General features: G+C 37.6%; 1 protein-coding gene across 1 annotated transcript in view; it reads right to left on the reverse strand.

The window, feature by feature from the left end:
* CIR1 (corepressor interacting with RBPJ, CIR1) overlaps positions 1-27,661 on the reverse strand; it is a 44,008-nt gene that overhangs the window by 8,195 nt on the left and 8,152 nt on the right. The window contains exons 4-8 of the mRNA XM_064372770.1: positions 25,031-25,104; positions 24,106-24,194; positions 23,953-24,017; positions 23,507-23,555; positions 22,554-22,671 (exon numbers count right to left, since the gene is read on the reverse strand). Coding sequence (XP_064228840.1) covers positions 22,554-22,671; positions 23,507-23,555; positions 23,953-24,017; positions 24,106-24,194; positions 25,031-25,104 — 395 coding nt within the window. The remainder of the gene's footprint in view (positions 1-22,553; positions 22,672-23,506; positions 23,556-23,952; positions 24,018-24,105; positions 24,195-25,030; positions 25,105-27,661) is intronic.

Genomic DNA, 27,661 nt, shown 5'->3' on the forward strand with positions numbered 1-27,661 from the left:
ATATTTTACCATTCTTGTCTTATCTATTACTTCCAAATTTATTTCTTTCTTCATAGAGTATTTTAAATAAAATCTCAGATATTATTTTAGTATAAATCACTAACAAATAAAAACTAATTCTTAAAACCTCACAAACACCTTTAATATGCCTATCAACATTGATAATTTTAAAATGTCATCGAATAGTCAACAATCAGATTGCTCCAACTGTCTCAAAAGTATCTTTTTACAGTTGGTTTGTTCAGATTAGAATATAAACAAGGTCCACATATTGCATTTGGTTTATAGATCTCTTTTAATCTAAAACATTTACCTATCTTCCCCTCCCTATTATTCCTTTGTTAAACTGGGTAATTTGTTAAACTGGGTAGATGTCCCACATTCTGGATGGTGATGCCATTTAACCTGTTCTTCTAGCTCTTATATTTCCTATAAATTGGTAGTTAAGTCTAGAGGCTTATTATTAAACGATTTTGGTATTTTATACCACATACTTTGGGGGGAATGTATGGCAAGTTTTCTAAAGTTTGGATTCAGGAAAATGACAGCTGAAAATACATTTCTGGCTAATGAAAACATGTTTCTAACTAAAGAAAAAGGAGGCCAAGACTATTTATATGTTCTTGTAACCACTTTCCCACGTATTTATTGCAGTTATACTAACTGTAGTATAACCGTAAAAGTTGTTTTAAAATAAATCCCAAACATCACAAATGAAATATGATTATTTCCATGAAAGTATAATCTTCTGTCCCTTTTTCTTTCCTAAAGCTAAACTGACTATATCTAGTGAATAACCCAGTCCCTTTCACTAAAAGTAAAAAGGACAGTTAGATGCTATGTGATCAGAAGGAAGATCTGTATCTAATGGGACTTATCAAGAATTATATTTGATTCCTGATATTACCATACCTTTCTGCTTTTAAGAAAGCTTAAAGTTATCTTTTAAAAAGACTAAAAAAAGGGGCTCAGTAGGAACATGCAGCATAACACCCAGGAAAAAAGTGAACAAAGCTATTAATAAAGTGTGTGGGTGATTTTTATTTATATAGATGAGAATGTTTTATGTATGATTTTCTAAAGGTTATGCAAGAACCAATTGTACTGAATTGTAATAAAACTGCTCCATACTGGGAATTTTCCTGACACACTGCCAGTTCATCTTAGTGGAGGCTGGAAACAATAGGGTTTCTTATTGCCCTTATCCCAAGTTCATACTGAAGACAGCTAATTGATGTCTATTGAAACACAATGTAAAGGAAAAATTAAACATTTCATTTTAGTCTATGTGTCTGGAAAATACACAAAGGCAAAGAAATATGAATCTGTCCTTATTGTATGCTAGTAAAAAAAATCACTGTTTATTAGAAACCTTGCTTACAGAATGAATATATTTTATTTTATTTAGTTTTATCTTTTTTTTGAGAGGGAGTCTCTCTGGCGCAGGCTGGAGTGCAATGGCGCCATCTCGGCTCACTGCAACTTTCACCTCCTAGGTTCAAGCAATTCTCCTGCCTCAGCCTCCCGAGTAGCTGGAATTACAGGTGCCGGCTACCACACCCAGCTAATTTCTGTATTTTAGTAGAGACGGGGTTTCATCATGGTCAGGCTGGTCTTGAACTCCTGACCTTAAATGATCCACCCACCTTGGCCTCCCAAAGTGCTGGGATTACAGGCATGAGCCACTGTGCCGGCCCAGAATGAATATAAAGATATAGGACTTATATGTCATTACTTTTATTTTCAGCTTAATTTATATGCAAATATTTTAGTGATGATACATCTGGCAATAATAGTTAATTCATAGCCCTAGAAGACTACAAAAAATCATTTGTGTTGTGATGAATGTGAAGCATTAGAAGTTAGCATTATTATTATTATTATTATTTTTTTTTTTTTTTTTGAGACAGAGTCTCAGTCTGTTGCCCAGGCTGGAGTGCAGTGGTACAATCTCAGCTCACTGCAACCTCTGCCTCCCAGGTTCAAGCAATCCTCTCACATCAGCCTCCCAAGGAGCTGAGATTACAGGCGCGTGCCACCATGCCCAGCTAATCTTTGTCTTTTTAGTAGAGATGGGATTTCACCATGTTAACCAGGCTGGTCTCAAACTCCTGACCACAGGTGATCCACCTGCCTTGGCCTCCCAAAGTGCTGGGATTACAGGCGTGAGCCACTGGGCCCGGCCCAGAAGTTAGCATTACGTTTTAAATGAGTTATGAGAATATGAATGCTCTTGAAAAGTTATGCATCCATGAGCCCCAAAAACTTGTTGAATCAAAGAAATGAGATACAAAAGAGTACCTACTGTGTGATTTCACTTATATGACGCTCAAGAACAGATACAATGAATATGCTGGATTAGAAATTAGAAAAATGGTTGTGGGAGGAGAAGGCAGCCTGGAAAAGGACAGAAGGGCATTTTCTAGGGTGATGGCAATGATCTAGTTCTTGTCAGGGATGTTGGTTACCTGGGTGTATACATTTGTCAAATTCAAACTCTACGTTTAAGACCAGTGCATTTTACTTTAAAAAAATTACATGACATTTTAAATCCATCAACAGTGATTACTGAGTGACTATGGTACTGTAGACACTCATTTTATCTATACATTATATATCTCTCTATGAGAAGACCTCTGCATAGGGAATTCAAACTTACATCTATCCCAAGCATGTAACATAGAAAATGGTTTTAAAAATTATAATATTGAGAGTTTATCATTTTATCTCCTTAGTACTCGAAAGAACTTGATTTTGCCTTCAAGTTTATATTTTGGGGAAAATTATTTCATAGGAAAGACAAACTGTAAATTCTTATTATACATCCAGAAGAGATTATAAATAGTAATGTTTAGAGTAGTTAGCAAAGCCTTTCCATTCACTCACTAAATCAGTTAGTGGAACATGAAAGTTTGTGTTAAATTCATTAAGTATGATTTGGGTAGAAGAATGAATATTTACTAGGTGGACTAAATTTCATTCATTCTCCTTTTCCCAGGTAATCACAAGCTAATTTCCTTTACTTGAAGCTGATAGACCTTGAGTAGATGAAATGATGGTAACAGAAAGAGTCATGTAAAAAAGAGCTGTTACTGTGACTGGAGAATCATAATACCCCTTTGAGATTATGGGAGGTGGAGCCTCCACTAGTACCTGCCTTTAACACCAAGCAGGGTCATTTACTGACAGAACAAGACTGCAGTTAATTTGTTCAAGTCAACTAAATTTCAAGGAACAGCCACTCTAACAACAAATTTAATTACAAAATTATAATAATGTATATAAATAATTTCAAATCACTTAACCATTGTAATACTTAAAATAGCCAAAATGTAAAGTACTAATAAGGAGCATCATGCTGACCTTTGAAGCACTATAACTGGACAGGTTTTACTGAAATCTCTTGTTAATAGGCCAGTATTTCTTTTCAACTGACTAGCTTCCTCTTCCATAAAAGAAAAGAAAAAATTTAAATATAAATCACCTACATGTTATAAAGGAGAAACTTATAATCAACTATAATCAAGTACAATAAACTACGATCAACTACATATTATAAAAGGCGGAAACAGTCCCTAACTTCACTTCGAGGTCACTTCTTTATTTACTAGATTCAATATCTGCCTATTTTAGGAGTTTAGCTTTAATGAAATTCTGGTAACACCAATGTTTTTCTGCAGTAGAATTACGTTGAAGGATTAAAAAGAAGTCTGCATTAGATGTAGGGCTACCAGGAGCTATGCTGGTAGGACTTGACCTCTTCAAGGAGTTGCCTAAGGAACTGTTCTGTAACAGATTCAGGTGGGGTTGCCAGAAGGGCAACGGAGTTTATCATCTTTCTTTTCTTTCTTTCTATAGGAAGTTCCTCTGGCATGCTTCTAGGTGTCTTTCTAGCAAAGATTATGATCAGATCATTATTTTGGTAAATTTCTCTAATGTGTTCCCAAGCAACAAAAATGCCTTCAACAGGAAAGTTTTATGAAAAGATGGAGGAGCACCATGTGGGAGCGCTTGTTGCAGAAAACCTCTATCAGCACCATGGCCTAGTGCAGCATTCTCCAAAAAAATTAAATCAAGAATTAGGAAAAATTAGGCAAGGAGAAGAACACTGATACACGAACAAATCTTTGCAGCAAGTGTAAAATAAGACTTCCTTAAACTGCTCATCTTCATTCAGTTAGAACACACTAAAAGCTATAGTGTAAACAAGATTGGATAGAAACATTTGAAACATTAAGTCCCTATCAGTATCTTAGCCATTTGTGGTGTGTCTGGGACTCAGACTTAAGCAATTTTATATATATATATATATTTGCTTTTTTGTTTTTTTACACAACTGAGCAAACCTTCTGCAGGAAGCAATATATTTTTTTTAAAAAGCAATCTGTATATGTCTAGTGTATCCGGTGACATTATTTTGATCTAGTGTATCCGGTGACATTATTTTGAATTTGAAATTTACTTTTATTCAAATCATGAAATTTACCATATTATCCTATCTACTCAGTACCAAATATTTGAAAAAATTAGCTAACTTAAAAAAAAATTATGGCAGGGCTGGGCATTGTGGCTCATGCCTGTAATTCCAGCACTTTGGGAGGCCAAGGCCAGAGGAACATTTGAACCCAGGAGCTTGAGACTGGCCTCTGCAACATAGTGAGTTTCTGTCTCTACAAAATATTTTAAAATAAGCCAGGCATTGTGGTATGTGCCTGTGGTCCCAATTACTCTGAAAGCTGAAGTGGGAGGAGTGCTTGAGCCCAGGAAGTTGAGGCTGCAGTGAGCTGCGACTGTGCCACTGCACTCCAGCCTGGGTGATGAAGTGAGACCTTGCCTCAAAAAAGAAAAAAAAAAATTATGGCAAAGTAACTATAAATATATAATAATTTAAACTGAAAAATAAAAACCTCAATTAGTAAAATATAAAATAAATGTTAATAAATTTGGAATCAATGTTTATTCATTTTTTGTTGCTTTTATAACTTCTGGGGTTCAATCCAATATAGAGAGCTTGAAAGTCCTCTTATTCTCATAACAAGATAAAAGCTGAAAAAACAGAAAATTTTAAAAAATCTTAAATCTATCAGAGAATTGAGGTTACAGGGGAAACTGCTGCCTTGAAAACTGGAGAGAGAGGTAATACAGAGTATTATAGCCTGCTGGAATCAGAAACCATTGCTGGAGCCAGCCATTGGTAGGAATACTTAGAGTAATTTGACTAATTGTTGGAGACTGATCAGGGACTAGCTTGACAGATAAAAGCTCCTAGAGGCCCAACATGGTAGATCCCCGTTCATGACTTTTACTTCCAGAATATCCACCAGGTTCTCACCATGAAGACCAAAGAACAATCTCCATGTGCTTCCCTTCCAACAGTGGAAAGTGAAAAGTAACCATTTTCAAGTATGCCCAGAGCATTTTGTTTGTCCCTAACAAATGCTTACTCTCAAGGGAAACTATGTCACCATACCCTAGCCTACATGGGAAAATAAACCTGAGAAGCACGTGTGAAGGTTACAGCCCACAGGCACAGGCTCACTGAAAGACTAAAACTCAATCATAGAGTTAGAGAATGCTTCCCTTTTCCCTACATCTTACCACCACATCAGGAGCATTCCTGTGTAACATTAGAGGATTACAAATGAAAGATCTTCAAGGCTCAGACCCTTAATAATGAAAGAAGAGTCTTTTAAGAAACCTAAAGATAAGGGCAGACAAAAACAAGGACACTAGAGGAAACTTTAGCCTCTGACATCTACAGTGACAGCAAACAGTAGACACGGTCAGCCAGATAAACATAAAACCTCACCTTAAACGCCTGTTTACCTCAGTTCCTTTCACTTGATACACCAGGTCTAGCTTTCAACAAAAAATTACAAGGGATGCCATATTAGTCTGTTTTCACGCTGCTGATAAAGACATACCCTAGACTGGGCAATTTACAAAGAAAGGTTTAATTGGACTTACGTAAGTTCCACGTGGCTGGGGAAGCCTCACAATCATGGTAGAAGGCAAGGAGGAGCAAGTCCCATCTTACATGAAGCAGCAGGCAAAGGGAGAGTTTGTACAGAGAAACTACTCTTTTTAAAACCATCAGATCTTGTGAGACTTATTCACTCTCACAAGAACAGCATGGAGAAGACTTGCCTCCATGATTCAATTACCTCCCACTGCGTCCCTCCCACACACACGGGGATTCAAGGTGATATTTGGGTGAGGATGCAACTAAATCACATCATTCCACCCCTGGCCCCTCTCCAATCTCACAGCCTCACATTTCAAAACCAATCATGCCTTCCCAACAGTCTCCCAAAGTCTTAACTCATTTCAAGCATTAACTCAAAAGTTCACAATCCAAAGCTTCATCCAAGATAAAGCAAGTCCCTTCTGCCTATGAGCCTATAAAATCAAAAGCGGGTTAGTTACTTCCTAGATTCAGTGGGATTACAGGTATTGGGTAAATTCAGCCATTTGAAATGAGAGAAATTGGCCAAAATAAAGGGGCTACAGACTCCATGCAAGTCCAAAATCCAATAAGGCAGTCAAATTTTAAAGTTCCAAAATGATCTCCTTTGACTCCATCTCTCACCTCCAGGTCATGCTGATGCAAGAGGTGTGTTTTTATGGTTTTGGGCAGCTCCGCCCCTGTGGCTTTGCAGAGTATAGCCTCTCTCCTGGCTGCTTTCATAGGCTAGCACTGAGTGGCTACAGCTTTTCCAGATGCACTGTGCAAGCTGCCAGAGGATCTACCATTCTGGGGTCTGAAGGATGGTGGCTCTCTTCTCACAGCTTTACTAGGCAGTGTCCCAGTAGGGACTCTGTGTGGGGGCTCTGACCCCACATTTCCCTTCCACACTACCCTAACAGAGGTTCTCCATAAGGACCCTGCCCCTGAAGCAAACTTCTGCCTGGACATCCAGGCATTTCCATACATCTTCTGAAATTTAGGCAGAGGTTCCCAAGCCTCAATTCTTGACTTCTGTGCACTCAAAGGCTCAACACCATGTGGAAGCTGCCAAGACTTGAGGCTTGCACTGTCTGAAGCCACGGCCCAAGCTCTACATTGGCCCCTTTCAGCCACAGCTGAAGCGGCTGGGACACAGAGCACTGAGTCCCCAAGACTGCACACAGCAGGGGACCCTGGGCCTGGCCCACAAAACCACGTTTTCCTCCTTGGCCTCTGGGCCTGTAATGGGAGGGGCTGCCCTGAAGACCTCTGACATGCCCTGGGGACATTTTCCCCATTATCTTGGGGATTAACATTCAGCTCCTTGTTACTAATGCAAATTTCTGCAGCTGGCTTGAATTTCTCCTCAGAAAATGAGATTTTCTTTTCAATTGCATTGTCAGGTTACAAATTTTCTGAACTTTTATGCTCTGCTTCCCTTATAGAATTGAATGCTTTTAATAGTACCCAAGACACCTCTTGAATGCTTTGCTGCTTAGGAATTTCTTCTACCAGATATCCTAAATGATCTCTCTCAAGTTCAAAGTTCCACAAATCTCTAGGGCAGGAGCAAAATGCTGCCAGTCTCTTTGCTAAAACACAACAAGAGTCACCTTTGCTCCAGTTCCCAAGTTCCTCATCTCCATCTGAGACCACCTCAGCCTAGACCTTACTGTTCATATCACTATCAGTATTTTTGTCAAAGACATTCGGCAAGTCTCTAGGAAATTCGAAACTTTCCCACATTTTCCTTTCTTCTTCTGAGCCCCCCGAACTGTTCCAACCTTTGCTGTTACCCAGTTCCAAAGTTGCTTCTACATTTTAGGGTATCTTTTCAGCAACGCCTCACTCTACTGGTACCAATTTACTGTACTAGCATGTTTTTACATGCTGATAAAGATATACCCCAAACTTACAATTTACAAAAGAAAGAGGTTTAATTGGACTTAACAGTATCAAGTGGCTGGGGAAGCCTCTCAATCATGGTATAAGGCAAGGAGGAGCAAGTCATGTCTTACATGGATGGCAGCAGGCAAAGAGAGAAAGCTTGTGCAGGGGAATTCCTCTTTTTAAAACCATCAGATCTCATGAGACTTATTCATAACACAAGAACAGCATAGGAAAGACTTGCCCCCATGATTCAATTATCTCCTGCCAGGTCCTTCCCACAACATGTGGGGAATCCAGATGAGGTCTGGGTAGAGACACAGCTAAACCATACCATATGCTGAAAAAGGAAAAATCATAGTCTAAAGAAAAAAGGACGCATCAGAATCAGACTCAGATATGGCAGAGATTCTGGAAGTATCAGACTTGGAATTTAAAATAACTGAGATTAATATGTTAAGGGCTCTAATGGAAAAAGTGGACAACATGTGAGAACAGATGGATAATGTAAGCACAGAGATGGAAACTCTTAGAATCAAAGGAAATGCTAGAAATCAAAAACACTATCAGACCTAAATTAGTTGTAAATTCATATTTACAATCCCTTTGATAGACTCATCAGGAGGAAAGAACTAGTGAGCTTTAAGATATGTCAGCGGAAAATTCCCAAACTGAAAAGAGAGAAAAGAAAAAGAATATTCAAGAACTGTGGGACAATTATGAAAGGTGTTACATATATATAATGGAAATATAGAAGGAGAATAAAGAGAGACAGGAACAGAAGAAATATTTGAAATAACAATGGCTGGGGATTTCCCAAAACGAAGGATATAAACCAAACCACATATCCAGAGGTTAGAAAACACCAAGCAAGATAAATACCAAGAAATCTATACCTAAGCATATCACATTCACACTGTAAAAAAAATCAACAAAAATGAAGATATTTAGTATCCAGTGAAATTATCCTTCAAAAGTGAAGAAGAAATAAAGACCCTCTCAGAAAACAAAAATGGAGGAATTTTTTGCCCGTAGACTTGTCTTGAAGGAAATATCAAAAGAAGTTCCTTAGTGAAAGGAAAATGATATAGGCCAGAAACTCAGATCTACATAAATAAAGGAAGAATGTTTGAGAAAGAAATGAAGATTGTAAAATACAATCTTTTATTTTTCATATTGTTAACTGATCTAAAAGATAACAGTTTGTTCAAAATAAAAAGAGCAACAATATACTGGGAATTGTACCTTAGGGATGAATGAAATATATGGCAGCAATGTTATAAGGGATGTGAGGGAAGAATTTGGTTATAGAAGAGGAATTGGGTTTCTCTGTTAAAAGATACCTGAACTAACCATGAAGTTGTATAGGTTTATTTGAAAGTAGACTTAGATTAGTTATAAATTCATATTTACAACTGTGGCATACATATAAAAGTGGTTCTAGGGCAATCACTAAAAAAAATCTCTAAAGTATAATATGCTAAAAGAGGAGATAAGATGGATTCCTATAAAATGCTCAATTAAAACCAGAGAAGGGCCAGGCGCAGTGGCTCACGCCTGTAATCCCAGCACTTTGGGAGGCTGAGGCGGGTGGATCACGAGGTCAAGAGATCGAGACCATCCTGGTCAACATGGTGAAACCCCGTCTCTACTAAAAATACAAAAAATTAGCTGGGCATGGTGGCGCGTGCCTGTAATCCCAGCTACTCAGGAGGCTGAGGCAGGACAATTGCCTGAACCCAGGAGGCGGAGGTTGCGGGGTGAGCCGAGATCGCGCCATTGCACTCCAGCCTGGGTAACAAGAGTGAAACTCCCTCTCAAAAAAAAAAAAAAAAACCAGAGAAAACAGAAACTAAGAGACAAAAGATAAAACAAAAAATTAGGGCAATGAATAGAAAACAATTACAAATACAGTAGATATTAATCCAACTATTTCAATCATTGCTTCTGATAAGAATGGTCTTAGCATACCAATCAAAAGACGGAGGCTAGATGTGGTGGCTCACACCTATAATCCCAGTGCTTTGGGAGGCCAAGACAGGAGGCCAGGAGTTGAAGACCAGACTGTGCAATATAGTGAGAGTCTGTCTCTACAAAAAAATTTTTTTTTTAAATTAGCAGTGCTACTCCAAAAATGATTGTGCATGCTTGTTATCCCAGTTACTTAGGAGGCTAAGGTGGCAGGATAGCTTAAGCCCAGGAGTTTGAGACCACAGTGAGCTATGACCTTGCCACTGAACTCCAGCCTGGGCAAGAGAGAGATGCTGTCTCTTAAAAAAAAAAAGAAGATGAGGATGATGATGATGATTATTTGAGTAGATAAGAAAACAAGACCCAACTATATGTTATTGTTGTCCATAAGAAATCCACTTTAAATATAAAGACACACATAAATTAAAAGGACAGAGAAAGATATACCATGCTAACACTAATTGATGAGGCTGGAGTAACTATATTAACGTCAGACAAGTAGATTTCAGAGCAAGGAAAATCATCGAGGATAAAGATAGGCATTACATAAATGACAAAGGGGTCAATTCTCCAGGAAGACACAACAATCCCCTGTGTATGTGCCTAACAATAGAGCATCAAAATATGAAGCAAAACCAGATTCAAATGTTTTTAGAAATAGACAAATCCACTATAATAGTTGGAGATGTCAACACCCCTCTATTAGTAACTGACAGATCCAGCAAGCAGAAAATCAGCAGGATATAGTTGAAGTGAATAGTACCATCCATCAACTGGATGCACTAACATTAATAGAACACTTCCTCTAACAACAGCAGAATATACATTCTTCTCCCACTTGTATAGAACATTCATCAAATAGACCGCATACGGGCCATATGACACACCTTAACAAAGGTAAAAGAATAGAAATCATACAAAGTATGCTCTCAGACCACAATGGAATTCAACCAGAAATCAGTAACAGAAAAATAGCTGGAAAATCCCCCAATACTTAGAGATTAAAAAACACACTTATAAATAAACACAGGAGTCAAAAAGGTAGTCTCAAGAGAAAGTTAAAAAAAAATTTTGAACTAAAGAAAATGGCTGGGCACGGTGTCTCACACCTATAATCCTAGCACTTTGGGAGACCAAGGCAGAGGGACTGCTTAAGCCCAGGAGTTTGAAGCTGCAATGAGCTATGACTGTGCCACTGAGTTTCAGCTCAGACAACAGAGAACCTGTCTCTAAAAAAGAAAATGAAAATGCAACTGCTATGTAATAAGGAATTTGGCTGGCCTTTGTCCCCTAGAGCTCTTGGGTCACTATGTGCATTGTAAATTAGTAAGATTTTAAAAGGCATCTTTTATTTTGAGCAGTAATTCTCAACAATGGGTTTAAAATCTTCAGTAAATCATGCTGTAAACAGATGTGCGGTCATCTAGGCTTTGTTGTTCCATTTATAGAGCACATGCAAAGTAGATTTAGCATAATTCTTAAGGGCCCTAGAATTTTCAGAATGATAAATGAACATTGGCTTCAGAAATCCCAAGCTGCATTAGCCTCTAACAAGAGAGTCAGCTTGTCCTTTGAAGCTCTGAAGTCAGGTACTGACTTCTCTTTGCTAGCTATGAAAGTCCTAGACGGCATCTTTTTCCAATAGAAGGCTGTTTCATTTACACTGAAAATCTGTTGTTCGGTGTAACCACCTTCATCAATGATCTTAGCTATATTCTCTGGAGAACTTGCTGCAGCTTCTACATCAGCATTTGCTGTTTCACCTTGCAGTTTTGTTAGGGGTGTGACTTCTTCCCTTAAACCTTATGAACCAATCTCTGCTAGCCTCCAACTATTCTTCTGCAGCTTCCCCACCTCTATTAGCCTTCACAGAGCTGAACAGAGTTTGAGGCCTTGCTTTGGCTTAAGGGAATGTTGTGGATGGTCTGATCTTCTAACCAGATTACTAAAGTTTTCTCCATATCAGCAGTAAGGCTGTTTCACTTTTTTCTCATTTGTGTGTTCACTGGAGTAGCACTTCTAATTTCCTTCAAGAACTTTCCCTTTGCATTCACAACTTGGCTAATTGGTGTGGGAGGCCTCCCATTTGACCTATCTCAGCTTTCAACATGCTTTCCTTATTTAGCTTAACCATTTCTAGCTTTTGGTTAAAGTGAGAGACGTGTGGTTCTTCCTTTCACTTGAACACTTAGAGGCCATTTAGGGTTATTAATCGCCTAAATTCAATATCGTTGTGTCTCAGAGAACAGGGAGACCTGAAGAAAGGGAGAGAAATGAGGGACGAGACAGTGGATAGGGCACTCAGAATAACCACAACATTTATCCATTAAGTATGCCATGTTCTGCAGGTGCAGTTTGTGTGTCTCAAAAACGATTGCAATAGTAATGTCAAAGATCACTGAGCACAGATCACCCATAATGATATAAAAATAATTTATAAGTTTGAAATATTGCAATAATTACCAAAAATGTGACCCAGAGACAAAGTGAGCACATATTGTTAGAAAACTGGTGCTGATAGACTTGCTCAGCACAGGCTTACCACAGACCTTCAATTTGTAAGAAACACAGCATCTGCAAAGGGCAAGAAAGTGAAGTATGATCAAACAAGGCATGCCTGCATTAGGGTTTCAGGGCTGGCTCATCCACTTTCACTGCAGATGCAGAGCTGAGTTCAATGGTGGGCATAATGGGTGGTTGAGGAGCAGGCCGAAGTAGAGCTAGCACTCCCAGCCCCATGTCTTTCCTACACGGCAACTGTTTATTTATTTATACAAAGTTTTTGCAGCAACAGGGTCTTGCTATGTTGCTCAGGTTGGTCTGAAACACCTGGTCTTGAACTATCCTCCCCACTAAGCCTCGCAAAGTGAGGAGATTATAGGCATGGGCCAGAGTGACTGTTTGGTGTTACCTGTTAGCTTCCTAAGTAAAGAAATCTGAAATTCAAACATGGAAAGATGCACAAAATCTTTGTTTGCTTGGGGAAAAGAATTGTTTAGTAGATAGAATTTTGCTTTATATTTATTGTGACAATCTGATGAATGTTAATTTGCTTCATAGATACATATACACAAATTCTTATCCCATAGTGGGCTAGAAGTTTTAATTATTATAAGACTATGTACTCTGCTGTGTGTACATGTTTAAGCGTCATAGAAAAATATATTCCATGGAAGAATGTGGAGCAGGTATCAGCGATTTTAGTTGTATTACATTGTGAAATTCAAAGGCAAAGAAAATGGTATTAAAATCACATTCTTTACCTCATATGGTTCTACTTTTATAAAATGTCCAGAGTAGGCAAATCTAGAGAGACAGAAAAAATTAGGTGGTTGCCCGAGGCTGAGGACTAGAGGGTGAGGGCTAAGGGATATCTTTTTTGGGTAATGAAAATATTCTAAAATTGACTGTGGTGATGGGTGTATAACTCTGTGAATATACTAAAGGCCATTAAATTGTATGCTTCAAATAGGTAAATTGTATGGTATGCAAATTATAGCCCAAAAAAGTTGTTAAAAGAAAACAAACTTGCTCTGTTGATCTATCCCACTGTGGATTTAAAAATGTTTAATTTAAATATACATTAAAAACACAAGTAGCTGACAGATGTTGAGAGTCAATGATAAGAATAAGGGCTACAGAATATAGATAAAAGCTAGGTGAGCTGGCCATTTAATTGTGTTGTAGTATAAAAATATCTGATAAAAATTCAGTCACCACTGAAGCTTACAAGTTTTACATATAATTTTGAGTATCTGGAGTGGATGAAAACTTATAAAGTTAAGATGATCTTATCAGTAGAAAAGATATTCTAAACCATTTTAGCGCAAAGAAGCATTCTGATTGCCTAATTTAACTTTGTAAAGGAGAAGTAAATCTTATAGCTGGTCTCTGTAAACCTCACAGCTGGAACATTCTAACAGCACCTTGCAGTTTCCAGTTATCAAAGTAAGTTACTTTATATACTAAACTAAGAATTTCATAATAGAAATAATGCAACACCAGGGGGTGCGGTTATCATGAAATAATTACACTCCTGAGAGATTACAGGCACAAGGCTGTACCCCAGGGGTGTGATTATCCCATGATAACCACATCCACTGAAATTGCCTTATTGCAAAAATAATCTCTATTCACTGGTGAGACATTATTCAATAGGTGATTTTTTTAAAATGAAAAGACTTTTTTTTAGCTTGAATCAGCAAGTGGATTAGAAAATTGGTCAGTTTATTTTTCATTGCATTCAAATTCAGAACACAACACCATTATTATTTGCTTTCCTATTTGATATAGAATTTTGATTTTGTTTTTGAGAAATCTTTAAGAGTTTCTATTAGCTTTAGTTAAGTACTACTGCTAATTTAAGTCAAACTTTAAAGGCATTAACAGAGCAATACAATTTTAAATAATTTACTTCTATGTACAGTTGTTTTTTTAGTTTAGTTTTTTTTGAGATGGAGTTTTGCTCTTTTGCCTAGGCTGGAGTGCAGTAGCATGATCTTGGCTCACTGCTCCGCTTTTGGGTTGGTTTCAAGTGATTCTCCTGTCTCAGCCTCCCAAGTAGCTGGGATTATAGGTGCCCACCATCACACCTGGCTAATTTTGTATTTTTAGTAGACAGGGTTTCACCATGTTGGCCAGGCTGGTCTCAAACTCCTGACCTGGTGATCTACCGACCTCGGCCTCCCAAAGTGCTGGGATTACAGGCATGAGCCACTGTGCCTGGCCTACAATTTTTAATTCTTCTAAAACAATGTTCATTTAAAAAACTTATAAACGTAATTTACTTTCACTAATGGAAATACAGGTAAGCCAACAAGATGAAACTAAAATTAATGTTAATATTTGTCTGTCTCCTTCTAATCCTTTTTCTAAAAGTATCTGTCTCTCTATCTACATGTCTACCTCAAGATACAAAGAGAAACACAAATGTAACTACTCTGTTTTATAACTTGCTTTTCTTATTTGATCAAAGGTTGTAAACAATATCCATATCATTAAGAAATCTTCATATCATTTAAAATAGCTGCATAGTATAGTATTCCGTTGTAACAATATTCTATAATTATTCACTTAATATCCTTTTATTAGATATTTAGGTGTTCTTTATCTATTTTTTTTGTTGTTGTTGAGACAGAGTCTCCCTTTGTCGCCCAGACTAGAGTACAGTGGCACAATTTTGGCTCACCACAACCTCTGCTTCGTAGGTTCAAGCAATTCTCATGCCTCAGCCTTCCGAGTAGCTGGGATTACAGGCACACACCACCACGCCCAGCTAATTTTTATATTTTTAGTACAGATGGAGTTTCACCATGTTGGCCAGGCTGGTCTTAAACTCCTGACCTAAGGTAATTTGCCTGCCCTGGCCTCCCAAAGTGTTGGGATTACAGGCGTGAGCCACTGTGTCCACCCTCTCTTTTACTAAAATATTACACACAACACTTTGTGACTAAATATTTGAACATATCCTTGATTATTCCTTAGGATAGATTCATGACTTGTAATAAGTAAAACATAATTTAAAGAAACAGAAAAAGGTACTTTGCTCCCAAATTGTCAACTATTCTTACATATAGTTTAAGCTTATGGTTCTTGACTTTGATGATGCCTAAGAAATAGATCAGTAGCTTTCATCATTTTATGGGGCATAAAGATGGTGAAAGTTACTGATTTTGTAAATCATAATTTTATCATACAATTCAGATATTCTAAGATACATGATTTAAGAAATTAAAATACCCAAGGTATTTACAAATATTTGTTCTCATATCATGTCAGTTTGAAGGGAAAAACTGGAAATGGAAATTTCCCTAACATCTTATTCTATAAAGACTGAGGCAAAGAATTAATTCAGTCTGCTCGTTATTTCTCATCATGAACATAGCCTTTACAACACACCGGTAACTCTGCTTTTTTTAGCTGTTCCAATTATTCTGAAAATATGTTTAATATGGGAGTACAAAGGAAAACATTAGCCTTCTGAAGAATATAATGTGACATTCAGTGTTTGAAAAGCCTAAATTTTAAGTTTCTTTTCCAATTTTAATTAATCACACATTTTAACATAAAAAAATTATCTGTAATTTCACCAAGTTAACATATTAATTGTTTTCATTTTTCTGTTTCTTTCCAGTCTTAATTTACATGCCCCTAGATTTATATTAGAATTATAGCATAGATTCAATTGGTATTCTTTAGTTTACTTAAGATATCAACAGTTTAGTTTGCCATTCCCCTAGTGTTGGATATTTAGGCTGTTTACAAAGGTGAAAAATTAGAAATGATGTTGAAAATGTCTTCTCTCACCTTTAAAAAAACCTCTTTTAACACATTACCATCTTTCCTTTATATTATCCCTCTGTGTGTGTTTTGCCTGTTTCTTCTTACAAGTAAAACACACTATTCTTGGATCCTGACTTTCGCATTGCCCATCTTTCGTAGCTTTCATAAATACTGACCGAGGAAGTGAATGTATTTTGGTCAAGCCTTTTACGACTTTTGTATATTCTATCCCATTGCTCTTCTGATCATTAAAATTAGATGCCCCCAATTCAGAGCTCAAGGCATGCATGCTATTCTCCAAATTGTTTCCTCCTATAGAACGCTTTGGTGGCTCAGACTGCAGATGTAACGTGTTTAAAGTTTTAGTTTGTAATTTATGTTCTGAATGATGCGATTCAGTAGAGAATACTTTAGTAGTAATATCTGTATCATTACCACAGTCTAACCCAGAAGAAGATTGGGGATTACTACCAATAGACAATGCTACCAAGGTAGAAGAGGAAGAAAAACTGGTTTCAACACCAAGTCCTGCTACATCCATTGCATCGCCTGAATCGTCATCTTCTGATTCAGGCGATTCTCCTAAAGTGAACCCTTGTGTATCTTCTTTTTCCTTTTCCAATTCTCCAGACAGTCTGTGAAAATGGCCAGAAACTGTGATACAGTCTGGTTCAGAAGTGATTTCATTAATTCGTGTACACACACACACACACACACACACACAATTCCATGGCATTAATTTTGCTTACAGTGGTTTCACCAAACTTTCAGATTGTGAACAACATCTTTGCGAAGCAAGATGCTCAGACTTCTCCCTCCTCTCAGGACTCTTCTTCAACAGCCCCTCTGCATCTGGGGCTTGGGAACCAACATTCACACAAAATACTTAAGTGAAACTTTACTTTAAGTAGGCTTGAGAAAACACTGGCTACAGCATCAGTGGCCAAACCCTTTCGGCCAGCTTTTTAAGAGCCGTTCAAATCTGTTGTTATCATTTAAAGTCATCCAAGTTAAATCTTCTGTGCTTATGTTTCTCTTCTAATCTTTGTTTTTCAGTCAACCTTTCCTTCTACCTAAGTTTTAATTCTTCAGAGCTCATTTTAGTCCCACCTCCTCTATTAGCTACATAATTTAACACTGTTACTCTCTATTAAATAGAGTCTTACAGAATACTGTACTTTGTTTTCCTGACCAGGTTGTAAACTGGGAGTTACTCTATGTTAATTTGATGTGTCTGATTAGATTGTAAACCAGGGGTTGAGTCTGTATCTTCTATGAGCTTGGGTTCAAAAAATAAAACTTACTGGCTGACGTGCAAGATGTCAAATACAACAGAGTTGGCAAATACAATTATTTCAAAAAGTAAACAAAAAACTTCAGTTCTAAGAATTAAGCAAACGGAGGCAGAGAGATGTTAAGCAGCTTGCCTAAAGTTATACAGATACAAAGCAGCAAAACACTTAGTAGCTATGTATGGAGCTACATAGATGCCTGGCTGTAAACCTGGCTGCAAACAAGGCATCTATGTAGCTCCACAGCTCCTCAGCCTGTGTGCTTAACCACTAAGTACAGGGCCCCTCAGAAATGATGGATTCCTCCACATGAAAGAGTATTCCTTTTGCCTAAGGTGCTCAATGCTCTTTTCCCGTCTGGCATGTCAGCATCCTTCCTGTCATTCAGGTCTCAGCTTAACATTGCTTCCTTAGAGGAGCCCTTCCTGACCACTTAATCTAAAGTAATTCCCCATTTAGTTATCATCACAGTATCCAATTAAATATTCATCACAGAACTTATAAGTACCTCACATTTTCTTATTTATGAGTTTACTGTGTGTCATTCCCAATATAATGAAAGGTGTTGGTATTGCATTCCTAGAGCCTAGAACAAGGCCTGGCACAGAAAAAGTGCTCCATAAATGATGACTGAATAAGTATGTTTATCTTACCAACTACTGATGAACATTTAGGGTTGTTGCCAATCTTTCACTACTATAAATCTTAGAAAATCTGGCTTATCACATTTTTATTATAAATTACTGGAAGGCAAATTTCTAAAAAGGTATGCATGTTTTCCAGGCTTTTGATATATATCAGCAAATATATAACCTCTCCAGAAAGGTTATATATTTAATTTATGGAGAGGATTAAAATGTTCATTTAGGCTGGGCACAGTGGCTCACACCTGTAATCTCAGCACTTTGGGAGGCCAAGGCTGGTGGATCATGAGGTCAGGAGTTCAAGACCAGCCTGGGCAACATGGTGAAACCCCATCTCTACAAAAAGTACAAAAATTAGCTGGGCATCGTGGCTTATGCATGTAGTCTCAGCTACTCAGGAGGCTGAGGTGGGAGGATTGCTTGAGCCTGGGAGGCAGACGTTGCAGTGAGTTGAGACCCATGTCACTGCCCTCGAGTCTGGGAAAGAGGATAACACATTGTCTCAAATAAAATAAAAAAATAAACAAACAAACAAATAAAATGTTCATTTTACCACACTTGTGCCAATACTGGATGCATACCTTTTAAAAATCTTTACCAAGTTTGACAGGCAAAAAGGTAATATATTGTTTTAGTTTTCATTTCTTTGTTATTCACGTTGTTGAAAATATGTACATATGTTTAATGGTCATTTGAATTCCTCCTTTTGTAAACCATCTTTATGCTCTTTGCTCCTTCGTGTTTGTTTGTTCATCTTCCTCATACTGACTTGAAAGAACGTTTTCATTTTGGAGATAGAGTCGCACTTTGTCACCAGGACTGGAGCACAGTGGTGCAAACCTGGCTCACTGCAGCCTCAACCTCCTGGACTCAAATGATCCTCCTGCCTCAGCCTCTTGACTACCTGGGACTACAGGTGCAGATCACCAAGCCCACCTAAATTTTTTTGTATTTTTTGTAGAGACAGGGTTTTATCATATTGCCCAGGCTGTCCTGGACTCCTGAGCTCAAGCAATCCTCCTGCCTTGGCCTTTCAATGTGCTGGGATTACAGGCATGAGCCACCGTGCCCAGCCCTGAAAGAACATTTTATATATTAGGGGTATCAGCCTCATGCAGAGAAACCACACTATTTCCACAAAGGTAATGCTTCTCATCCTCTCCCACCCAGGTGCTCAATTCATTTAGAGAAAAAGAATCACTAATAAGTAGACTTCACAAGCCTGGTTACATACATATTAAAGCTTGATAGGAACCAAATGATTGAACATTTTTTTCTAGTTCATTCCCTTGATTCTGAAAAAGTTCATTTTACTAAGGAATAGTACTACAGTAAAACCCCATCATAAGAGGGGTCCAAAACTGTCAACTGTATAAATTGAGTGACTGAGTTATTATGAGGTGGCTGAAGAAGAGCCAATAACCAGCTTTATTATATCTGAATTCACATAATTGTGGGCATGTTTTTGTGAGGTTTTATTGTTTTCAGTACTCTTAAAAACAGGTTGAGTATTCAGTTAGCACAAGTTCTTTTGATTTTTAACAGACTTTCTAACATAGACTCAAGAGAAATCAAGTCTATTGATTATTACTATTATTATTATTATTTTTTGAGACGGAGTTTCGCTCTTGTTACCCAGGCTGGAGTGCAATGGCGCGATCCCGGCTCACTGCAACCTCCGCCTCCTGGGTTCAGGCAATTCTCCTGCCTCAGCCTCCTGAGTAGCTGGGATTACAGGCACGCGCCACCATGCCCAGCTAATTTTTTGTATTTTTAGTAGAGATGAGGTTTCACCATGTTGACTAGCATGGTCTCGATCTCTTGACCTCGTGATCCACCCGCTTCGGCCTCCCAAAGTGCTGGGATTACAGGCAAGTCTATTGATTATTAAAAGAAAGCATGAAGTCTGGAGTTTATGTACTCAGGATCAGAGTAAGACAAGGTTGAGGCATAAAGGTAACTACTACTTCCGCCTGACCCAAGTCAACCCACGAGTCATGTGGTTGTACGGGCACTACAAGGTTAGAGTGAAGGAAAAGATGAGAAAGATGCAACCCTTTCCAGAAAACAGGTTATACTTTTCAGATATAACAACAAATCCCTGTGACTAAAAAAAAAAGGGGTCAGAAATATTTCAGTACATTTCTGAAATATTTGTACTTCTGAATATGTTTGTACATTATGTACTAAAAACCCATTTTCAGAAATACAATTTGTACTTCTGAAACACAAAATATTTGTATTTCTGAAAATGAGTTTTCAGTACATAATGTATGCTACTCCATTTTCTTTGGGGCTTTATTTCCTTTGAGGCATTTCTCCCTTCTTCTACTCATTAGCTGGGGGCAAAGGAGGAAAAGGTATTAGGTATATAAACTTTTAAGGGTATCTGTACTGTGGTATCAGTGGGATGTTCTTTTGTCAGAGATTGCCAGACTTAAGTCCATATCAGTACGGTCTTACCTGACAATACTGAGCGAATAATTTCCTTCTACTTCAACTGAACAAATAGTTTCCTTCTACTTAAAAGGGGGTTACTGGCCAGACATGGTGGCTCCTGTCTGTAATCCCACCACTTTGGGAGGCTGAGGCAGGCGGATCACTTTGAGCCTAGGAGTCCGAGACCAGCCTGGGCAACATGGCGAAACTCTATCTCTATTAACAAATACAAAAACTAGCCTGGCATGGTGGCGTGTGTCTATAGTCTCAGCTAGCTACTCAGGGGGCTGAGGTGGGAAGACAGCTTGAGCCTGGGAGTCGGAGGTTGCAGTGAGCCAAGATTGCGCCACTGCACTCCAGCTTGGGTGACAGAACCAGATCTTGTCTGTAAAAAAAAAAAAAAAAAAAGGGCTGAGCACAGTGGCTCACACCTATAATCCTAGCACTTTGGGAGGCTGAGGCAGATGGATTACCTGAGCTCAAGAGTTCCAGACCAGCCTGGCCAACATGATGAAACCCCCTCTCTACTAAAAATACAGAAAATTAGCCAAATGTGGTGGCAGGTGCCCATAATCCCAGCTACATGGGAGGCTACGGCAGAAGAATTGCTTGAACCCGAGAGGCGAAGGTTGAGGTTGCAGTAAGCCGACATCGGGCCACGGCACTGCAGCTTGGGCAACAGAACAAGACTCTGTCCCCACCTTACAAAAAAAAAAAAAAAAGGCTTTTGTCATGCCTGTAATCCCAGCACTTTGAGACGCCAAGGCAGGCAGATCACTTTGAGCTCAGGAGTTTAAGACCAGCCTAGGCAACATGACAAAACCCTGTCTCTACTAAAAGTATAAAAATTAGCCAGTGTGGTGGTGTGTGCCTATAATCCCAGCTACGTGGGAAGCTGAGGCAGGACAATCGCTTGAACCCAAGAGGCAGAGGTTGCAGCGAGCCAAGATTGTGCCGCTGCACTCCAGCCTAGGCAATAGAGTGAGACACCATCTCAAAAAAAAAACAGACAAACTTATCATTCAGCAAATACCTAAACTCCTAATAGGAGAACTGGCACTTTGAATCCTATATCGGCTTGCTGGAAAGAATCAGGAACTCTAGCTATAGAATAGAGGCTGAAGATCATATGCTGACTGAGAGTGAACCCTGGGCTCAAATTGAGGCAGCTATGAGAGCCAAAGGGAGTCTAAGGAGGTGCACCACAGGCGTTGGAGGCCTGAGAGGACAGGGCTTCATGCCCAGAGCTTCAATAGAGCAGTCCTGCTTTTGTATGTTCTTATATTGAGGTTTCATGTAAGATTTCTCTAAAAAAACAAAAACAAAAAAAAAGGGTTCTGTAGCTGCTTTAAAAATGCAGCAAATCTCCAAGTTGTGCTATCATCCTTATTGTAAAATAAGGAGCTGAAGTTCATAAAAGTAAAAGGACTTGCTTAAGGTTATAGTATTAAGCAAATTATTTCTATCATGATCTATTACAAGTTAGGGTTGGATTATTGTGCCTGTTTCAATAATATACTAACAAGGCACTGATAAATCTAAGTTAAAACTTCTCAGTTTAGTATCTTTTTAGAAAAAGAACCAAAATGATCTAAACCAAATTAGACCAATTTTCTGAAGTAGACAGTAATATACAGGACAGTAAGTAACTTTAAGTCAAAAACAATTTTAACATACTCACCTATGTTTTTATCTCTGTACTAAAAAGAGAAGGCTGCTGAGGCTTTCAGTCCAGTCTAGTTTTATAATTCAGGAGGGTATGAATAGGAGAAAATACCATTTTTTCTTCCATTTTTAGGCTACTAACCTGATCAACTATGTTTAATGTATTTTACTTCAAAACTTAGTTCATAGGGCCTTTGGCTAGAAAAATTAAATTTAATCCTATTACACAGCATTTCAATTCAACATCAGAGTTTCCCATTAATCATATTTTGGGAATGGTCTTAGTCCAAGAAAAGAAAAAAACAAAAACAAAAAAGCCACTCACACAAACCCACATAAAACAATACCCAGAAAGAGTAAAGAAAAATATTGTTTAATCTTTCCTTGTTTGTCCTATCCCAAAAACAAATCATGTCTAGTGCCTACCTGAGCCATCAGTGGGAACCGAACTTGCATTGATTCCAGAAAGACCAAACAAAGGACATTCTCGATCTGTGTTAACATGACCCCATTTGTGACATTTAATGCACCTCACATTTCGAACCTGAGAAATAATGAATGTTACTTTGGTTACTAAAATAGTAAGAATCTAACCAATGTTGAAATTCCTATTCCTTGATAGAATTTAAGCTAAAATTACATTTTTAAAAGATCTCCAGGGAAAGAGACTCTGTAACTATGATTGGTAATTTAATACAAAGACTAAAATCTTTCACTATAAATTTTGCCTAGAAGCTAAGCTGAATCTCATTTCTTTTTGCCTTTTACTTGGTGGCAATATAATGTCATCCAAAAAGAAATGGCAAAATACCAAAAAGAATTAGGTCATTATGTGAAGAATTTAAGCTTATATTCTCTAATTTTAGTAAGTTTCAAATTTCTAAACCAGGAGCTGGTAAATATTTTCTGTAAAGGTCTAAATATAGTAAATATTTTAGGCTTTCTGGGACAGATGTTGTCTATTATAACTACTCAATTCTGCTGCTGTAATGGGAAAGCAGGCGTAGCCAGTAAGCAAATGAATAGGCAAAGCAGTGTTCCAATAAAACTTTCTTTACCACAAGGATTTGCCCTCTGATGATAGTCTGTCTGATTCTAAACCAATAATGGATTTAAATCTTTTCTTAACTTGAGCTAATTCTCCAAATTTTTAGAAAACTGAAGAGACTAATATCATTGTAGCTCTCACTATAAAAGCTTGATTCCTATCTTTCATCAGTCTACTACATTTAATGTTTTCTTCTCTATTCCTTATATTTTCTGATACAAATCAAAACCATAGTGCCCCTTTTCAGCTTACACACCTTTTAGGCAACAATATAAAGACATATTTATTAAATAAAAATTATTCTTAACAGTGTAAAATATATGTCACTTGCCTGAATACCAAAGGGCTGATCTCTGATGTTCATGTCATCTTTGGCATATCTATTAGAGGAAATGTACAAACACAATATTAAGAATAATTTAAAATACTGAAGAGTAGTTAATCAGAAAAATAGTTTTATAGTTCTAAGAACATTACAAAATATATTACTTCAGTAAACATTTAGAACTAGAAAATCTATCTACTGTTTCCAAACACCATTTAGTTATTATATGTCTAGTCTGATAATTTGTGATTTTAAAAATATGAAAAAGTATATAAAACAAAAGACTATGATCAAGCAAATTAGTTGAATAAGACAGCTAATTAAAATCATTAAGAATAACTTTTCACATCAGTTGCCCCCTCTAATGATTGAAAAAGCAACATAAGATGGGATATCAGGTAAATATAAATTTAATGATACATATCTTGTCTTAAAAGTAAACCAGTCCTTACTTTTCTCGTGGGGCTCCTTTCTGCCATTCAAATTTGTATTCAGTCTCTCCCTCTGTTTCTTCTTTCTGAAAACATCCATTGAAAATTCTTTTAACTTTTCCATAAAATACAATGAATTGCAAGTAAATTCAGAAAAAGAAACTAGTCCTTTACCTCTTTGTTTTCTTGATTGCATATCAAAAATATGGAAGAAAAAAGGTATGACAAGTTAAAAATGTCAACACAAAAGTCTACTGTATACACTATGATATATAATTGTCACAAGAGTTCATTGGTTTTAGTTTTTTTCTTCTTTCACAATATAAAAATTTAGACCATTGCAGGATAAAATACAAAGTAAGAGATAGTACTTAATAAGCATGTTAGTTCCTAGTTTTTAAACTTTTTACTGTGCATTGACAGTGAATATTATGTTTTTTATTTACAAAATATTAAATAGCAAGAAGGACTATATATATGCAAATTATGAAAGAATAAACGTACTTTGGACATGAAGGTTTTCTTCCTCCTCAAAGGGCACATTATGAAATGTTACCAGATTAGAAAGATATTTTTTAGTATTTATTGTGTTATATGATTATAGTTTTTATTATCTTCACAGGATAACGCAATTTTAAAAGATAAATAGCTTTATCTTTAAAAAAAAAATCTGTCATAGTTTTTTTTTAAACTTTAAAAAAATATCTGTCATAGTTTTCAATCTTTAGCTGCAAACACATCAAAGACTTAAAAGGAAGGAGGCCAGGCACCATGGCTCAAGCCTGTAATGCCAGCACATTGGGAGGCCGAGGTGGGTAGCTCTCTTGAGGTCAGGAGTTCAAGACCAGCCTGACCAACATGGTAAAACCCTGTTTCTACTAAAGATACAAAAAATTAGCCAGATGAGGTGGTGCGTGCCTGTAATCCCAGCTACTCAAGAGGCTGAGGCAAGAGAATCGCCTCAACCTGGGAGGCAGAAGTTGAAGTGAGCCGAGATCGTGCCATTGTACTCTAGCCTCAGCGACAGGGCAAGACTCCACCTCAAAAAAAAAAAAAAAAAAAAAAAACAAAAACAAAAGGAAAGGGAAGAGATATGTACCTTTTTTAGCTCCTGGTGGGGCTTCATACATGAAATTAAGGCCATTCTTTACACGTTCATCTCCCATAAGTAATCTAAGTGAAACAAGACAAAGTTAATAATTTCATGTAGGATAAAAAATATCACAGAATAATCCACTCCCCACCAAAAAACCTAAGGGAATTAAGATAAAATATTTTTGTTAGAAACAGAGTTCTAAAACTTTACTCCACTGACTAGATTACATCTGAAATATCTGAAGGGAAATCAAACAGTGCTGCCTCTTTAGTAACTGGTTATAAGCTCTGAGACTTTCTTACTATCTGAGAGATCCTGGCCATCCTAACGAAAAAGGGAAAAAATGACATGGTCATTTTTCTTGCAGGATTTCCCTTTTTTTTTTTTGAGACAGAGTCTTACTCTGTCGCCAGGCTGGAGTGTAGTGGTGTAATCTAAGCTCACTGCAACCTCCACCTCCCAGGTTCAAGTGATTCTCTTGCCTCAGCTTCCTGAGTAGCTAGAGCTACAGGTGCACACCACCACACCCAGCTAATTTTTGTATTTTTTAGTAGAGATGGGGTTTCACCATGTTGGCCAGGATGGTCTCGATCTCTTGACCTCATGATCCGCCTTCTAAAGTGCTGGAATTACAGGCATGAGCCACGGCACCTGGCCAGGATTTTGATATTTTAATGATGTTAATTTAATATAAATTAAAGTATATATCTTATATTATACACTTTAAATGCTTTAAACAGGTGTATAACATACACTTTAAACAGGTATGTATATATACAGCTATATATATAGCTGTATATATATAGCTGTATATATACATACCTGTTTAAAGTGTATGTTGTTTTTAAGTATATTTAGACTTTTGGAGCCATCACTATAATCTAATTTCAGAACATTTACATTATCCAAAAAAGAAATCTTCTACCCACTAGCAGTCACTTCTCATTCCCTCGCCTTGTCCCCCCACCTTCTACCTCTCAGCTCAGAGCAGTCACTAATCTACTTGCTGTCTCTGTAGATTTGCCTATTCTGGACATGTCTTATAAATTAGATCGTATGTCATGTGGTCTTTTGTGACTGGCTTCTTTCACATAGCACAATGTTTTTGAAATTGACCCATGATATTGCATATATCAGTACTTCAGTCCCTTTCATTGCTGAATACCACTCTATTGTAGGGATGTAGATCCCTGTGGCCTTTTTCTTTTTTCTTTTTTAATAGTTCTTTATAGAATCCAGTGGATATAAGGAGAGGAATTATAATTATGTCATATATCCTTTGTGATTATCTTTTCCAAATATAAGGAGAAATTATATTCACTCTTTTTTTTTTTTTTATTGCATTTTAGGTTTTGGGGTACATGTGAAAAACATGCAAGGTTGTCCCATAGGTGCATACGTGGCAGTGTGATTTGCTGCCTTCCTCCCCTTCACCCATATCTGGCATTTCTCCCCATGCTATCCCTCCCCAACTCCCTACCCCCCCACTGTCTCCCCCACTCCCCCCCAACAGTGTATAGTGTTCCCCTCCCTGTGTCCATGTGTTCCCATTGTTCAATACCCGTCTATGAGTGAGAACATGCGATGTTTGATTTTGTGTTCTTGTGTCAGTTTGCTGAGAATGATGATTTCCAGGTTCATCCATGTCCCTACAAAGGACGCGAACTCATCGTTTTTGATGGCTGCATAATATTCCATGGTGTATATGTGCCACATTTTTCCTGTCCAGTCTATCATCGATGGGCATTTGGGTTGGTTCCAGGTCTTTGCTATTGTAAACTGTGCTGCAATGAACATTCGTGTGCATGTGTCCTTATAGTAGAATGATTTATAATCCTTTGGATATATGCCCAGTAATGGGATTGCTGGGTCAAATGGAATTTCTATTTCTAGGTCCTTGAGGAATCGCCACACTGCCTTCCACAATGGTTGAACTAATTTACACTCCCACCAACAGTGTAAAAGTGTTCCTATTTCTCCACATCCTCTCCAGCATCTGTTGTCTCCAGATTTTTTAATGATCACCATTCTAACTGGTGTGAGATGGTATCTCAATGTAGTTTTGATTTGCATTTCTCTAATGACCAGTGATGATGAGCATTTTTTCATATGCTTGTTGGCCTCATGTATGTCTTCTTTTGTAAAGTATCTGTTCATATCCTTCGCCCATTTTTGAGTGGGCTTGTTTGTTTTTTTCTTGTAAATCTGTTTTAGCTCATTGTAAATTCTGGATATCAGCCCTTTGTCAGACGGGTAGGCTGCAAAAATTTTTTCCCATTCTGTTGGTTGCCGATTCACTCTATTGACTGTTTCCTTCGCCGTGCAGAAGCTGTGGAGTTTGATTAGGTCCCACTTCTCTATTTTGGCTTTTGTTGCCAATGCTTTTGGTGTTTTGGTCATAAAGTCCTTGCCTACGCCTATGTCCTGAATGGTTTTGCCTAGGTTTCCTTCTAGGCATTTTATGGTGTTAGGTCTTATGTTTAAGTCTTTAATCCATCTGGAGTCAATTTTAGTGTAAGGTGTCGAGTTTCTGCTTTCTGCATATGGCTAGCCAGTTTTCCCAACACCACTTATTGAACAGGGAATCCTTTCCCCATTGCTTGTTTTTATCAGGTTTGTCAAAGATCGGATGGT

This window comes from Aotus nancymaae, unplaced genomic scaffold (genome assembly GCF_030222135.1).
Source record: "Aotus nancymaae isolate 86718 unplaced genomic scaffold, 86718_ANA_hifiasm-v0.15.2.pri h1tg000008l, whole genome shotgun sequence".
Taxonomy (NCBI): Eukaryota; Metazoa; Chordata; class Mammalia; order Primates; family Aotidae; genus Aotus; species Aotus nancymaae.